This window comes from Silurus aristotelis (assembly GCF_946808225.1).
Source record: "Silurus aristotelis genome assembly, chromosome: 1".
NCBI lineage: Eukaryota > Metazoa > Chordata > Actinopteri > Siluriformes > Siluridae > Silurus > Silurus aristotelis.
Genome location: NC_139574.1, coordinates 18,762,243 through 18,777,731, shown reverse-complemented (window position 1 = coordinate 18,777,731; position 15,489 = coordinate 18,762,243). Strand labels below are relative to the sequence as shown.

The following is a 15,489-nucleotide window of genomic DNA, read 5'->3' as shown; positions in this document are numbered from 1 at the left end:
AGAGCACATTCACAATCACCTCTTACTAGAGTATATATGGCCATCAGAATTGCCGTGTTTAAATTTCACAATGTTTGGGATTCCACAGGGTCAAAGATTGCTGGGGTGTCAAGGCTGAATCAGTTGGTGTCAGTTAGTGAACTTAGCTTGAAAAATACTTCTTAAACTAAGACAAACAGACTATTCAAATGGCATACAAAGTGCTAAAGGATACAGCTCTCCAATGACATGCAAACCAACTCTTGCATAGTGTGTTCAAAAGGTAAATTTATTTCTACCAGGAATAGAAGAGGAAAAAAATACTGTAAATTTACATTAAAGTCCATGCAAAAAATACCCCTGTACATTTACACAGTTCCATCTTTATGCTAATGTAACAGGTTGCCAACATCCCGAGTTGTCCTGAAGAGATAATAAACTGTGCATCAAATTGCCAGCAGGACCAATCACCCAACACCCCAGAATTCCTCGACTGCTTGAGTGACAGGCCCTTCCTAGATTGACAGGCTCTTTGTCCTGTTGTATATCCGTCAGTGCCTTGTAAATTGAATGACCTCCTCATTCATTCTTTGTGAATTAATACAGCATCTTGGCAGTGGTTCATCACTCTCACTGACAAGCACCTTCCTAAATATAAACCCGGCTTTTACCTTTCCACTAATGGCTCTATGGGTACCCACTCCTGACACAAAGCTGATACCCAGAACATGATGGTAACTTACAGAAAAGTCACTTAAAACATGAAATATAAATGTACATAATACCCTACAAAACAAATTTAAACAAATACCAGCTACTATAAAAGGTCTGACTTGAAAGAAACCTGATCCAGGAAGTAATATGGTGGTACTGCCCCCTACTGTGCAAGTCTATTAATCCATTATTAGATTATACCCTAAAGCTGGGTCTAATTGAACAGGTCTGAAGACTATAAAAGAACCACTATACTTCCTTTGGACAACTGAAATGAATTTTCTCCTAAAATGGATTGTTGGCAGCATGAATGTGACTCCAGTGAATATGACTTGCACGAATGTTACATAATCATTTGTGTAAGTGACTGCAGTACAAAGTCCACAAAGACGTCTTGTGGAAATAACAACCACAAGGAAATGATGTGATATAAGCAGTTGAAGTCACTTCAGTAGAGCCGACAACTTGTGGTTTTAGAAGCCAGAAGCATACTGTAGACACATATTGTGACAGTTATAAAGATTGTATTGATGTTCTATGTGAGTGCAGGACCCAGTGCTGGTTTTACTGTAATAGCAGAGGAGGTATAAAGCAGCCAAGATACAATCATACTCAGTTTAAAAATAATGTCTCATTTATAACCATTGAGTAATATCTTTGATGTGTATTAAGACATTATACTATATATAGCCTGGATATGTCATGTGTGGTATATTGTTAAACTTAGTTTTATCAAATGTTATCCATTTGAATGCTTGCCTTTTTATTTATTTATTTTTTTACAGCCTTGTAAGGGATATGTTGCCCATTTTCTGCAGCATATAATCACAAATTCATTAAAAAAATCCTGTAGCCACTGTAGTCCAAATGCAGAATTTTTTAGGACTAAAGAAGGTACCTGTAAAAAGTACAAGAGCAAAATCAACATACAGTATGGATAAAATGGTTAATCAACTTCTATAGCAGAAACTTTTTTGAAGGCAGCTCAACATATGGATCAACAAACTCCATTAGCTAAAGCAAATAGATACTAGCTACAAGCCTAAACTCAGGTCTTCTAGCACTGCTCAACTGGTTCCATAGTCTTTTAGGGTAAGAGGTAAGTATACATCAAGACTCTTTTCTGTTCTGAGACTGAGGTGGTGGAATGACCTTCCCGCTAGCTGTTCAAACAGATGAGTCACAAACGATCTTCAACCGACGGGTAAAGACCTACCTCATCCTGAAACACTTGAATTATCGTAGCAATTATTTTCCCTGTTTGCTTCATGTCTTTATGTTAAAAAAATAAAATAAATAAAAATTTAAGTGTGCAAAAATTCCTCCCAAAAGAGTTTAAGGGTGATGTATACTAACTTTGCAACTCAGTGAACCAGTGTTTTATTTATTGATACTTTTGTACTTCACCCTGGATAAATGCTGTCTGGTAAATGTAAGTTCAGATTTTTTTTTAAACAGATATGTATAGGTTATTTTTTATATTTGTCCTGTCTAGTCTGATTAAACAACAAAAAGCCACATTGCTGGTTCTTTAATGTGTATAAAAATTTAAATAAATCCATGTCTCTAGTCAAAGTTCGCTGCAACCTTATTATTAATGACACAATCAAATAAAAAAGGATTGTTTTGTTTATCTAACAGGGACTTTTCAAATGTCACTGCAATGCTTTTAAAGGAAGACATCCCTCAACCCCAGCTAACTATTATTGTAGTGAGGAGGAGTAAAATAAAAGAGACACTCGAGAGACTTCCCTTCAATCTGTTTGTTTAATTTCACAAAGCTCTCCCAACTGTATTTCAATTTACACTATTCACATATAGCTGTACCCAGTAGTTACATTTCTCAACACATTAAATAACTAAACATTAAAACAAACTAGCCAAAGCACTTTTCAGTTTAACTCAGGATAAGAAATACAGCCAGAAATCTTGCTTTTGTCTTGTTTATGTTTGCTCTGATGATCACGGAGACGCATGGAGCGGTGTGCCCTAAGGTGCGAGGTCAGACTGCCGGGTGAACTTTCGTGTGTGTTTAGTTAAGCTTGACAGCAGAGTGGCTTCATTGTAATCACACCCTTTTGAAAAGGGCAGGTTCTAACCATGATGATGCTCTGGACAATCTAAACAGCAGTCAGTGATTGGGTTAGCACGGGTCTGGTCAGGCTGTGCTTCATCACACAATACCCTCCGGCGGGGATCTTGGAGTCAGGCAGTTGTCTGACATCACCTCTGTTTAATAGCCCTGATGCTCACAGCACCTCTGGAGGACAAAGAACATGATTGCATTGTGGTTAGAGGAGAAACTACTGCTTGGCATATCACAATAATCAAGACATTTCATAACAGTTGCACTAAATGAAGCTTATGAAAAGAACAGAACTCTAGATAACTCTAGAGACTACTACTTTGCAAAATCTTTTGGCCTGAGATTAATGTCAACCAGGTCAGACTTAACAAGAAGACATAAAAAACCAATATAGAAGTGCACACACCATATATAAATGTGGCTTGGAAATGTAGAGCCTGTGACCTCTCCGTGTTTGCTTTGGGAGTAATTTATGGTCTACTCCTGTCTGCAAGATAGCAGGTGGTGGTAGCAAGGGCCATAGCAATGCCTGTCACTATTGCTGACCATGTCAGGGGCATACGAGGCATACTAAAAACCGGGCTCCCGTTTCCAGTCAAGCCGACAAGTAAGGAAAGACTGGGCCTCTTTAGCACCCCTCGGGGAATTCAGAACATGGCAGCTCCTCAAGTGAACGCCTTCCAGGCACTTCACCCCCTCACTAAGGCAAAGTGCCAAGCAACAGAGGATTAAGCCCAAAGACATCCACCTGCTGTGTTCACCCAAGGCAAAGAAATGGGGCGGAGCAAGTGGATGACCCCACAAATACACAGTGCAAAGGGTAAAATCCGTGCGTGTCCCGTCTACCGTTATAATTCAAATGAGTAAAAGTCTGTCCTACATAAAATGACCTGAAAGTTTACACTGACAATGAACTTATTTAGCATTGCTAATTATAAATGAAAATCAAATTTATTATATAATTGTAAATGAAACTCATTATAATGAAGAAATTCAGTAGCCCAGGTACCAAAGATGAACAGATTTTGTGCCAATGGTATTTGTTCTGAACATTTGGTTGCCCAGTGGATCATTAGGTACAACAACAAGCAGGAAATCTGCAGTTATGTGAGAATGGCACCAGCTTCAAAACCACACCTTTGTGTTGAAACATTCTCCAGTAACAGCTACACAATTATCTTCTTTTCATATAGTCATTTTCCTCCTTTATCTGGTATTAATGCACTTACCTGGCTAACTAGCTGGCCTTATTTTCTGTTACCTTGGTTACCACCATTTTGCCTAGTCTATTATGTTTACAGGCAACCAAAATACAAGGCCGGAAACTAGGTTATAGTAATCTATTATTATTCCAAGGCAGGAGTCACCAACATGGTGCCCGCGAGCACCAGGTCGCCCGCAAGGACCACGAGTCGCCCGCGGGCCTTTTGTAAAAATAGCTCACCATAGCGCCACTTACCAGTGAGCTGCACCTCATTTTTTATGTTCCTATTCTTTTGTAAATCACACTTGCATTGGTGTAAATTTGAAAATGACAATATTCAAATATAGATGACTAGATATAGCTAAATATCATTAATTATTAATAACAACATAATTAAAGGTAAATTGAGCAAATTTGTTACTTCAGAAGTGTGTATCAAACTGCTAGCCCTTCACATCAATCGGTACCCAAGAATAAGCTCTCAATTTCAAAAAGGTTGGTCACCCCTGTTCCAAGGGTTAACAAAAAAAAAAAAAACAGTATGAAAACACCACGACAGGATAATCTTTGCAGATGCATGTTATTAAATAACAGCTTTTTCTCTTCAAACTATTTGGAATTCCTCACTGCAAAAAAAAAAAGCCACCGCTTTTATAATCGGCCAAAACAAGCTTAGCCTGGCCTTTTTCACTAAAGTATAGGCTCATGGATAATTCTGCAAATCTTTCACAGTACTGGTATCAACTTTGTGCGATTACCTGCAACATGCTGTGGCTTCATGGGGCCTGCTTTTTTCAGAAAAGTGTTCCCATTATCAAAGGCCATGATTGGCTCGTTTGGCATATCGGCCTCGGCTTTCTCCCGGCCACTGCCGTTAGCACCAGCGTGATTGGTCAGCTGAATGATCTCTTCGAAACGGGAAGCTTCACCACCTGAAAGTCCGTTCTCCTGCTTAGCCTGGATACCGTTGATCGCATGGACCGGAGAACTGAAAAGAACAGCACACAAATGAGTTGAACAGCTTGAAATCCTTATTCAAACCAGTGTGGGAGGGAGACAGAGAGAGACGGATACAGCTTATTCAGCATTTTCACATAACAGGAGGTTGTATTGTGCACATTCCACAACCTTGTATATATTTAAATATAATTATAAAAATTATAAGAGTATGCCTGGTTGTTCTCTACTCATCAAATATGTAATCACTGAACAAATTTCTAAGGTAGAAAAGGAATGAATCTCCTCAAGACTTCCTGTTATTGAAAATTATCTTCGGGGCTTACATTAACCACTAAAACTGTAACACAAACACTGAAATAAAGAACCCTAACTTTAGGGTATATATACAAGGTGCTAAAAAGTTTGGCCTTTAGTGATATGAAATCTAGATTATTGAATTCGCTTATTCATCATTTTTCGTAGATTTTCATATTTTTCAAACATTTAAAATGAGATTATTTCTATTTTATGTAATCATTTTATCATCAGTGTACAGCATTGTATTTGTCATTTGTTACTCAACAGGAGACCTCTGTTCCAGAAAACTGGAACAAATATAACCCATGAGGATTTAATAAATAAGCAACACGCTAGCTGTGCCTCGTCAGCCATGTGGAAATTGATTCAATGTAATGCTCCGAAAACAATCCACTGCAATTTGTTATTGTATTACTCACAGAACGGTTTTAATAAAATGGTGTATCGTTTAATTACCTTTCTTTCCTGCAACTCTGTGACTGATCTTGTTTCAGCTCCATGCTTGGAAGGTAGTCTTTAGATTCTGTGGGAGAGAAAGAAAAAAAAAAAACCTAAATAATTACATTAACCAAAAGAAACCGTTCTATTGTGCCAGTGTGTTTTAAGCATTTCCACCATCTGGATTCTTTTATGATATTTGGTGTTTGCTGTAGTTTTAGACTGATGACAGATATAAGTATACAACGGTAATTAGCTGTAACCATTCATTCGGCCTACTCCAAACATACGGACGCAGGCTCAAAACACAGATACTGTTGCTTGATAGGTTAAATCTGCTCCAACTCATGCCATCTCTCATGGGCAAACATAAGCAATAAGACAAGTAAAAAAAAATAAGAGCCTGATGAGCGGTAACGAGGATGTAGTGTCAGATATTGCACACATTATACAGTACCATGAAATTAGGGCCACCTAGTGGTTAGACAGTGCTGAAAGGTTAATGGCTAGGCAGGTACATGGCTCCGCTACACTGACAGATGGAAGGTTATCTTCCAAAGTGAAGAGTATTGATTAGCAATTTTTTTTCTGGCTTATTACCGATTATGGTTGCCAGGTATAAGAGAAACATGCTCAGTCAGGCACTATAGAATTCCTATAATAAAAAAATGCTTGAACGAGCGAAACATGGAGGCACACAGTGTACATGTCCAGTCAAAACACTCAACCCCAGTTTACAGACACTACAAACCCACATACTTTTGAGCGATAGAACAAAACAGTGACAAGAAAATAGAAAAAAAAGAAGACAACCTGTAGTTAGAAAAAAACTTTTTATACCAGCATCTGGATTATATTGGTCTGTTGATAGCATTTCAACCAAAGGCTCAGGATGTGACTTCACTCTAATATATGCAAAGCTTTTGTGAAATTCTGCCACTAGCACCACATCTGTACCAGGTAATGGCTTCCACCCTTCTGGAATGCCAGGCTCCAGCCCTGGCATCTCTTCATTATATTATAGGAGTGCAAAAATCTCTGCTTTACACTCAGGCAGTGTGGGTTAGACAAATCTATTTCATCACTGCGACAGAAGCACAAGGGTGTGCATATGCTGTGTGTACAGCAGTTCTCAATTTAGTCTTTAAAACATTACAAATGGTCCAGATTTTTGCTTACCCAACTCACACAATAGAGGGACACAGAATAATGTGGAACATCTGGAGGCCATGAGGACCGTTTTTAAAAAAGAACTGGCTCGAACACAACCGCACCAAATGGAGTGTATTTGCGATACACCAAATTACACAGATGGAAAATTTCTAACCTTATTAAGTAATAGTACGTGGTGTTTTCCAGAACCCATTAATTAACTTTGAAATGTTTGTGTCCAAATTGTTATACACTAATATCTGCCTGACTAAGCAGAAATCCACTACTGAAGACCTACTCCGGATACAGCTTCCTTAGCCACAGAATGTGTGTTTAATTGAGGTTTGGATTTTCAGAGAACATGCGGTCATTTCCCTCACAATGGCTCACAGTATTTTCATGTTGTGTAACAAACAAAAAAGTGCTCTCAGGGACTAGCCTGCCAAAGAACGCAAGACTGGCCTGGGAAAAAAATAAATAAATGAATTCAATTATTAAAAAAATAAATAAATAAATAAAAAGTACATTTTCAATTGTATTAAAAGGGGGGAAAAATAAACTGTATATATATATATATATATATATATATATATATATATATATATATATATATATATATATATATATATATATATATATATATATATATATATATATATATATATATATATATATATATATATATACACACACACACCATAATAGCATTTTTATTGACCAAAAACTTTACCTTTACTGCTCTCTGATTCCAGTTGAGAACTTCCACCATTAACTTGTGGAGAAGAACATTTTGTGTCCTTCTGTGCAAAGAAGAAAAATGAATGAAAGGGAGTTATATTTACAGAACAAATCATTCATTTTTATCACCACATTATCGGTGTAAAGTTGCTTTGAGACAATGTTCATTGGTAAAAGCGCTAAACAAATAAAAATGAATTTAATTGAATCATTTAGATTTTGACCAATTGGATTTAGTGACATTGAAGCAGATTTTCAGAAATCTACCTTTTCTGGGGTGTCTGTTTTGCGTGTCCTTTTCATGATTTCCTCCAGGCGCTGGTGGGGAGGGAAAAACATTAAAAACTGTAATTCATGTCAGATTATTCGTATAATACAAATTCAAGTTTACGGGGGATTATGTCAAGAATAATACTAAATAAATAAAACGTGCACGCACACTCACACACCTCAGATTAAAGGAACCTGTAATCAATGAGGGTTAACAGCATTGGAGCCAGTCTAGAAAGGGAGTCTGTCTCTGAGTGTAAGTGTGTGTGTGTGTGTGTGTGTGTGTGTGTGTGTGTGTGTGTGTGTGTGTGTCCTGCTCGTCGCCTTCAATTACGCAGTGATTTATACAAAGGCAATCAAGTGCTGTGTGACCATTAGGTAGAGTATAAATGTGTCCTGATCCTAAATTACATATATAAACATTTGTTTATAATCAAAACCCTTCTTGAAATAAATTTCTTTCATCCTACTTTCTTCCTCTGCAGTCTCTCTTGCTCCTCCTTCTGGAAGTGTTTCTCTCTCTCCAGGCGCTGCCTCTCCGCCTCCTCACGGGCTTTGGATTCAGCCTCCTCTTTCTGCGCAAAAAGCACACAGCTGTGACTAACAGAACAGATGTTCAGCTAATGCTGATTCAGTCCAAAATATATATCAATGACTTCAAGATGTCTCACACCTGCACATGTCTGTATGTAATAAAATGTCTCTTTTGTAGTTAGTATTGATTTTTTCTTTTTTTTTACTGCCCTGAACACAAGATGGTGCCAGTGTTGAAAGAATACTGGCACATTTGAGACAATCTGACAGCTCCAGTCAGAAAGTAGAGGCTAGAGGAATTCCTTGGTCAGGATTTTCCTGTGTGTGGTGCTCATGCTAAAAAAAACTCAGCTTAGCCAGTACAAAAAAAAACGAAGATGAACTGAAGCATCAGCTCTTTTCTATGATTTCAGTTCATTGTGTGGTGCGAGAGAGGGGAAAAAAAGGCGTGGGGGAAAAAGTGAATGAAAGAAGGAGGAGGGAAACATTAGAGAAATGTACTGTATTATGTTTTTACTTTTTTATATAAATATATTTTTACATTTCTTTTTCTTTGCTGCTGTAACACAAATTTCCCCACTGTGGGACGAATAAAGGTATATTGTATCTGATCTTAAATGAATGAAGCATGTCTCAGAATAAACATCCAGGAGATTTATCCTGCGACAAAGCAATATACACCCATTCGTTTTCATTTCACTGAATTCATTCCCGTTATTCTGGCTGAAAAACAATTCTTTAGTCTACATATATTATTTTGATATTTGAATATGACATGGCACTTTAAACCATTGAACTATTTAAGCTCATGGACAATGGGGTATCATGATCGGTGACTATTCTTTGAACAGAAGCTTCAGCTGACTCCAACCTGTCTCTGGAGACGCTCGTTCTCTTCTTGTTCAGCCCTGGCTTTCTCCTGGGCCTCTTTCTCCTGTTGCAGAAGCTCGGCTTCCTCTCTCAGCTTCTGCTGCTCTGCCATAAGCAGTGCCTCCTCCTCCTTTCGCCTCTTTTCCTCTGCCTCCCGGACAATCCGCTCTTTCCTACACACGCATCTGATCATCAGTATTACCATACTCCAATCATAACCGAAATACAAATCTCCTTGAACATCCGAAAATGGAAAAATCAAGGTGCATTAACGCACACTAAAGGCATTATAAAGTGGAATAACTAAAGGCACACAATATACCACTCGGCTGGCCAAAAATAACTAAGCAGTGGGCTTCAGCACAAGGATCTGTTGTTCCTGCCAAAGGCTTTCCCAGCTTATAAACGCCATCATGCAGGGCTGAGCTGCTTGCTTTTAATGTTGACAGCATGCCACATGCTATTACATTGTACACATAGAAACTGTCAGACAACTTATTCAGCTGCATCGCGGAGCACGAGTGTGACATGCAGGCCACTCGGTTGTGCTGGAAATGCTACTGCAGGAAATAGCAAACTGCTTTAACATTGTTGAAATGTGACAAATTTGGGAACATGTGGAAACAAAAACCTGTTTTTTATATACATTTTATTTACTAAGTTTAGCTGCAAGGCTGACCTCTCTCTCTCTTCTTGCTCCCTCCGTTCCTCCTCCTCCCTCTCCCTCTGTTCTCGGGCCTGTCGTCTTTTCTCAGCCAGGATGCGAGCGGCTTCCTCTGGATCGTTCGTTCCAGCCATGGGCTTGGCAGGGGAGGGGGTTGTAGAAACTTGTGGAATGCTGAAACTTGACAAGGACTGTTCAGGAACAGAGGATGGACATACCACTGCGGTTGGGGTATTTATACGAGGGGGCGTGACAGAGGTGGACAGCACGACAACGGAAGTGATTGGAGACGAGGCTAAACGACAGAAAATGCAGGCAGAGAAAGAACAGACAGAAACAATGGTCATTATTCATCAAAAGGTACAAACAACAACATCTGATCTACTTGTTTGCTGCCTCTCTCAGAATAAATATTACAGGAATAAAAGTAAAATATATTGGCAATTAAATAGCCAATAGCCAAACATATGATGTTTAAATAAAGGCAATATACTTCTAAATTATAATGAAGTACGAGACTAATTCATATGATCATCTTTTAAATGTCAAAATCTTTTCATATTATAGATCAGGGATGGGCAACACAGCCAGACTATAGCACACAGTATCTTTAAATACAGCCTGCAAGACCATGTCAGTCTGAATGCTGAAAAACTCAAAGACTGCTTTCATATTAGGATGTTTATTCTCTAACCAGGGGAGGGCGCTAGTTTCTGCCGGTCGCCATAGTAATTAAAACAAAGCAATTAAAAAAAAGGTAGGATATGCACGCGATTGGGAACACTTACCAAAATGAGTAAAAAGAAAAGAAAAATTGACAGTAAAAAATTCAAAAAGGCTCATGAAGAAAAATATGAAAAATACACCGGGGACACTAGAACTCTAATCCCAAATTAACAATCTAAAATAATCTGGCCCCCTGGTAGAAAGGAGAAAAAAAAAAGTGCTGCCCATCCCTCATTAATTTAGTACAAAATAATCTATAATATTATACTATTAAAGAGATGAGAAGCTCCTCAGGCAATGCGGAGATGCTGTTGTTGGAAAGCAGGAATGTGAGTGGGTGAGAGATTAGCACTGTGATTAATGTGCAATGACACAAATTAAAGTGGAGCTTTACAGAAGAACAAACATTCCCTTAAAAAAAGCCTGCCTATATAATTAACAGCATTGTAACCTTCTCTCTCTTTCTCTCTCTCTCCAGCTAAACTACTCTAAATTCTGAGCATTTATCTACTCCGAGATCATTTACACGTTTCTTCACCTTTCCCACACAAAAACCAAGGCCTGAGCTAAGAAACTGAATTCCGCAAACAACCACACGGTCATTAAAGTTACAACATCTGCAGGTAATAATCCCCCCCCCTTTAAAAATAAAGTGCCCTATAAGACCCTGGTGTAAAATGATGAGACTCACTTCTGCTCTCTCGGGTTTGTTCTGCAGGAACGGGAGTTTTGGTGTGTGCCTCCACACGGATTGGGGTTCGTGCCCTCTTAGGTCGAGATTTTGGGGTGTTTGTGCTGATGGGGGCTGGTAGGGGTCTTGGTGAGGAAGCACGCTGTTTTATGTGTGCACTTGGACTGGAAAAACATTATATCAATATCACATAATAATAATCTTCAAATGAACGAGAACTCCTGAACTGAAAGGTCAGCTGTGGGCTACCTGGGCTCACGTCTGGCAGGCATTGATGGTAATGACTGTCTCTTCTTCAGCACCTTCTCTTTGGTGATGGCGCTCTTTTCCTTTTCGTTCTCCCGCTCTTTGTCCTTCTTCTCTTTCTTTTTTTTATCCATCTGTCAAGAAACCCCAGAGAATTAAAGAAGGGAAATTGTTATATAAAATATATAAAAACATTGTATGGAAGATCAAGCTGTGAGATGTGTTTTGAAGCCTACAGGAGTGGAGTCCCGTCTGCGTGGGCGCTGGGTGATGTCGGGGGTGCTGGTTGTAACCCTCCAGCGTTCGGAGCATCGATGGGGCCGGTGAGAGCACACTGCAAGTGGACTTGCAGAGGCTGAACGAGGGCACAGTGGTGACTCTGTAAGGAAGGAGTTGGACAAGAAGAAAAGCATACGACTTTTAAACTCTATACATTTGCTTGTGTAAATATGACTTTTAAACTTAGAGTTTAAAAATGACAATAATTTGATTTAATAGTGATGATATATTTTTTACGAATCACGATTAATCGAAACTTAATTGCACATTTTTATCTGTTCTAAAATGTACCTTAAATTAATGCTTACGTTTTTAATACTCTAACCAACATGGGCATTGACAAATATAGATGCTTTTTGCATAGAGCATGAAGACAAAATAATCATCAATGTTTTAAAGTAATTATGATGTTTAAATTATGTTAATCATCAGGACACCTAATCGAACTGCAGTTTTAATTGTTGGATGTGTGCATCATGGCAGATTTTGGTGCTTGATTTGAGACTTGGTGTCTACATCAGTAAAAAATAATGTTAAATGATTTAAAAAAGTTTTTACTTTTTATATCTGAGCAATGAAAGGACGTCCTGAAAAAATGTGTTGCATTGAAGGTTTTAATTTCGCCTCTTTTATTTATATTTGTTTACAAAAATGGTCAAGCAGAAATGCACGCTGCATTTAATAAAAGTGGTGCTGTTAAAATGTATGTATTGACGTGCTCATTTTAACGATAGATAGATAGATAGATAGATAGATAGATAGATAGATAGATAGATAGATAGATAGATAGATAGATAGATAGATAGATAGATAGATAGATAGATAGATAGATAGATAGATAGATAGATAGATAGATAAACATTAGAATATTTTGTCTTCATGCTCTATGTTGAGATTGGTTTCACTAATAATAAGCATACATTTGCATTTAAAGCATCCATATTTGTCCGTTGCCATGCTAGAGTATTTAAAAATGTAATTTTAGGTACATTTAGAACAGATAAAAATGTTCTGGAAATTTCTTTGACACAGCAAAACTTTTTCAACAGTGTTTTGAAAGACTATTGAAAGGCACCTGATTTCACCAAAGATCAAGTTTTGCTGTGTCAAAGCAACTCGCAGTGATACTCCTCCCTGCCAGTGGAGGTCACCACATTCTGAATATTAAGACAATTCAATTACATCAACTACTGTTCTCGTTATACACACACGCACGCACACACACCAAACTATTTGTATTTTTGCAAACCACCAACGTTTGTAATTGTGTGTATGTTCTGAAGTTGATCAACTATTGTGTATCGATCATGCTGAGGGTTTCTTCCTTATGCCTCATCACAGGGAGTTTTTCCGTGCCACAGTTGCCACTGGCTCACTCATCAGGGACAAACTTAAAAATGAATAAGATGTTCTTTATGTGTATCACCACATTATCTGTGTAAAGCTGCTTTGAGACAATGTTCATTGTTAAAAGCGCTTTACAAATAAAATTTTATTGAATCCTTGAAAGGTTCTGCGAATAAACCTCACACAATTGGAGCCTTACTTTCCCTGAGTCCATTGTTTTTATTATATGAATCATTATTTTCTCCTTATAAATTCTCAGATAAATTCCCTAGGTTTGCAAAGAAAACTAAAACTGTCACTTAACACATGTAGAAATATGTCATCTAGGCCAAGCAGTGAAAATCTGTCAGAGGCTAAACCATAAAAATCCCAGTTTGAAGTAAACGTTAGTTGATCACTCACTAGAATCTTTGCCGCTGCTCTGCACACTGACAGCACTGCGACTTCGTGCCAGGAAGGACAGGGTGGGTGTCATTAGGCGGTCCACAATGCTACTCTCCCAAGGACTTAACTCCAATCTGCGAGCTGCCGAAAATCAGAAAGTATTAATATAGAATTCATTAACAGTAACATACATTTATAAAAGCAAATGTCAAATAATCTACTGTAGAAAATGGTATACTGTAGAAAACTAAATCAGATCAACATTCCCTTTGGAACTATATCACTTCTCCTGGGTACAATGTGACCGGAGAATTTGCTGGATATATACACATTTTATATAGTTTATACTTTTTATTTATCTACCTATTTTTTTTTCTTGGTTTTATTTTTATCCTTATTCCATTCCCTTTATATTCCATTCATTTTAATAGCGGACAGTCGCAAAGAGCATTTCACTGCATGTCGTACTCTGTATGCATGTGTATGTGACAAATAAAATTTGATTTGATTGTAAATTCCCCCCTACGTGTTTTTTTGGAGAATCTCCTTTCAGCTTTATCAGCTTTAGTCTGAATCTAAATATTGGCCTATTTTGTTACACCTTCTTTTCTTAAATTTAATAAACCATTCTCTAGCATTTCATCTTTGCAGGATAATTTGCTACATAATCCCCATATAATAATAATCTCCACATTCTATCCAGTGGATTTGCAATCGCAACTTATAAAATAATTACTTTTTTCTAAACCTCTGGAGGAGCGAGGAACCCCTTCAGGTTAATAGAATGTGTCTTCATCCATGCTGAGTACACTCTTAGTAAAATAGGTTTGTCTAAAGATCTTTGGATACATTTCTTTAAATAAATGGTTCTACTTTTCTAAAAACCTCTTGAATTTTTGTTTGGAATGTTTTGGGCATTTTGGGTTCTATATGGAACCTTTAAAAGGTGCCCCAGATAATTGTATATGAATTTTTTTATTCTTTCTCTAAGAGTGTGTTGAGGTGAAACAAGCACATAAAACAGTTCCACACACAAAAAAAAAAAAAATTATAAGAATGAACAAATTCTTTTTCTTCTCATATTGTGATTTTGGACAAAATGATGGCATGACATAAATAGGAGAACTATTGTATATGGAGCACTTATGAAATCTGGCCAATGATGCATCAAAGAAAGAAAAAGGGACAAACACCCACCACCAAAGAGGAACCAGTCAGAAAATTAAAACCCCAACATGACATCCTTTGGAGGAACAGAACGTGAACAGACACAATTCATACATTCGTATCAAGCTGTACGAATGCATGTCCGAAATTTATGAAACTCAAGACCCAAAATCATATGGACAGGGGAAATGATTCCATGATTGCCAGGAAGACACAGGCGATTAAAAATAAAAAAATAAAAACTTAAGGGAAAAGGAAATCATAAAATGTGAGGGGAGGAGCCAGAGACGATGGGGGGGTAAAGACCAATTCCAGGCAGGCGGTTGTCTTACTTCTGCTGGGGGAATTCCAGAGGGTGGCAGAGGATTTGGAGAGACGCTTGTTTAGAACAAAGTCCACGTGTTTGGGAAGGTTGACTGCAGAAACTGAGCATCGGCCTGTAAAACCCAAAGCATACCGAACACACACATTGATGGGCACCGCATAGGCTGTATGCACTGAACATCGGCTACAGCGTGCGATGAATCAAGCATTACAATAAACTCGCAAACATTACAATGAATGAAATTTACAGCATTTTCCTGCTATTAAAAAACTACCAAAACCTTTACAAACCTAAAATTGTTCTGAAAACCATTTCATACAGTGCATACACAAACAGAAATGGGAACCACAGAAAGCTTTAATTGAATACAAATAAAATAAATAAATGATTTGCACAATATGCCATTTATTGTGAACAT

The 15,489-nt window shown here is 37.8% G+C and overlaps 1 protein-coding gene across 6 annotated transcripts in view; it reads right to left on the bottom strand.

The window, feature by feature from the left end:
* Positions 1 to 2,441: 2,441 nt before the first annotated feature.
* Positions 2,442 to 15,489, bottom strand: part of map7d1a (MAP7 domain containing 1a) — a 43,286-nt gene continuing 30,238 nt past the window's right edge. For 2 of the 6 annotated variants that reach the window (XM_083550336.1, XM_083550338.1), the window contains 13 exons: positions 15,079 to 15,183; positions 13,598 to 13,720; positions 11,806 to 11,948; positions 11,573 to 11,703; positions 11,324 to 11,487; positions 9,922 to 10,201; positions 9,244 to 9,415; positions 8,309 to 8,413; positions 7,836 to 7,886; positions 7,561 to 7,630; positions 5,697 to 5,763; positions 4,742 to 4,971; positions 2,442 to 2,953 (listed from right to left, as the gene is read on the bottom strand). In XM_083550336.1, the coding sequence (XP_083406462.1) occupies positions 2,943 to 2,953; positions 4,742 to 4,971; positions 5,697 to 5,763; positions 7,561 to 7,630; positions 7,836 to 7,886; positions 8,309 to 8,413; positions 9,244 to 9,415; positions 9,922 to 10,201; positions 11,324 to 11,487; positions 11,573 to 11,703; positions 11,806 to 11,948; positions 13,598 to 13,720; positions 15,079 to 15,183 (1,652 nt within the window). In that variant the 3' untranslated portion in view covers positions 2,442 to 2,942. The remainder of the gene's footprint in view (positions 2,954 to 4,741; positions 4,972 to 5,696; positions 5,764 to 7,560; positions 7,631 to 7,835; positions 7,887 to 8,308; positions 8,414 to 9,243; positions 9,416 to 9,921; positions 10,202 to 11,323; positions 11,488 to 11,572; positions 11,704 to 11,805; positions 11,949 to 13,597; positions 13,721 to 15,078; positions 15,184 to 15,489) is intronic. The other 4 variants (XM_083550340.1, XM_083550339.1, XM_083550337.1 and 1 more) reach the window with 3 other exon arrangements.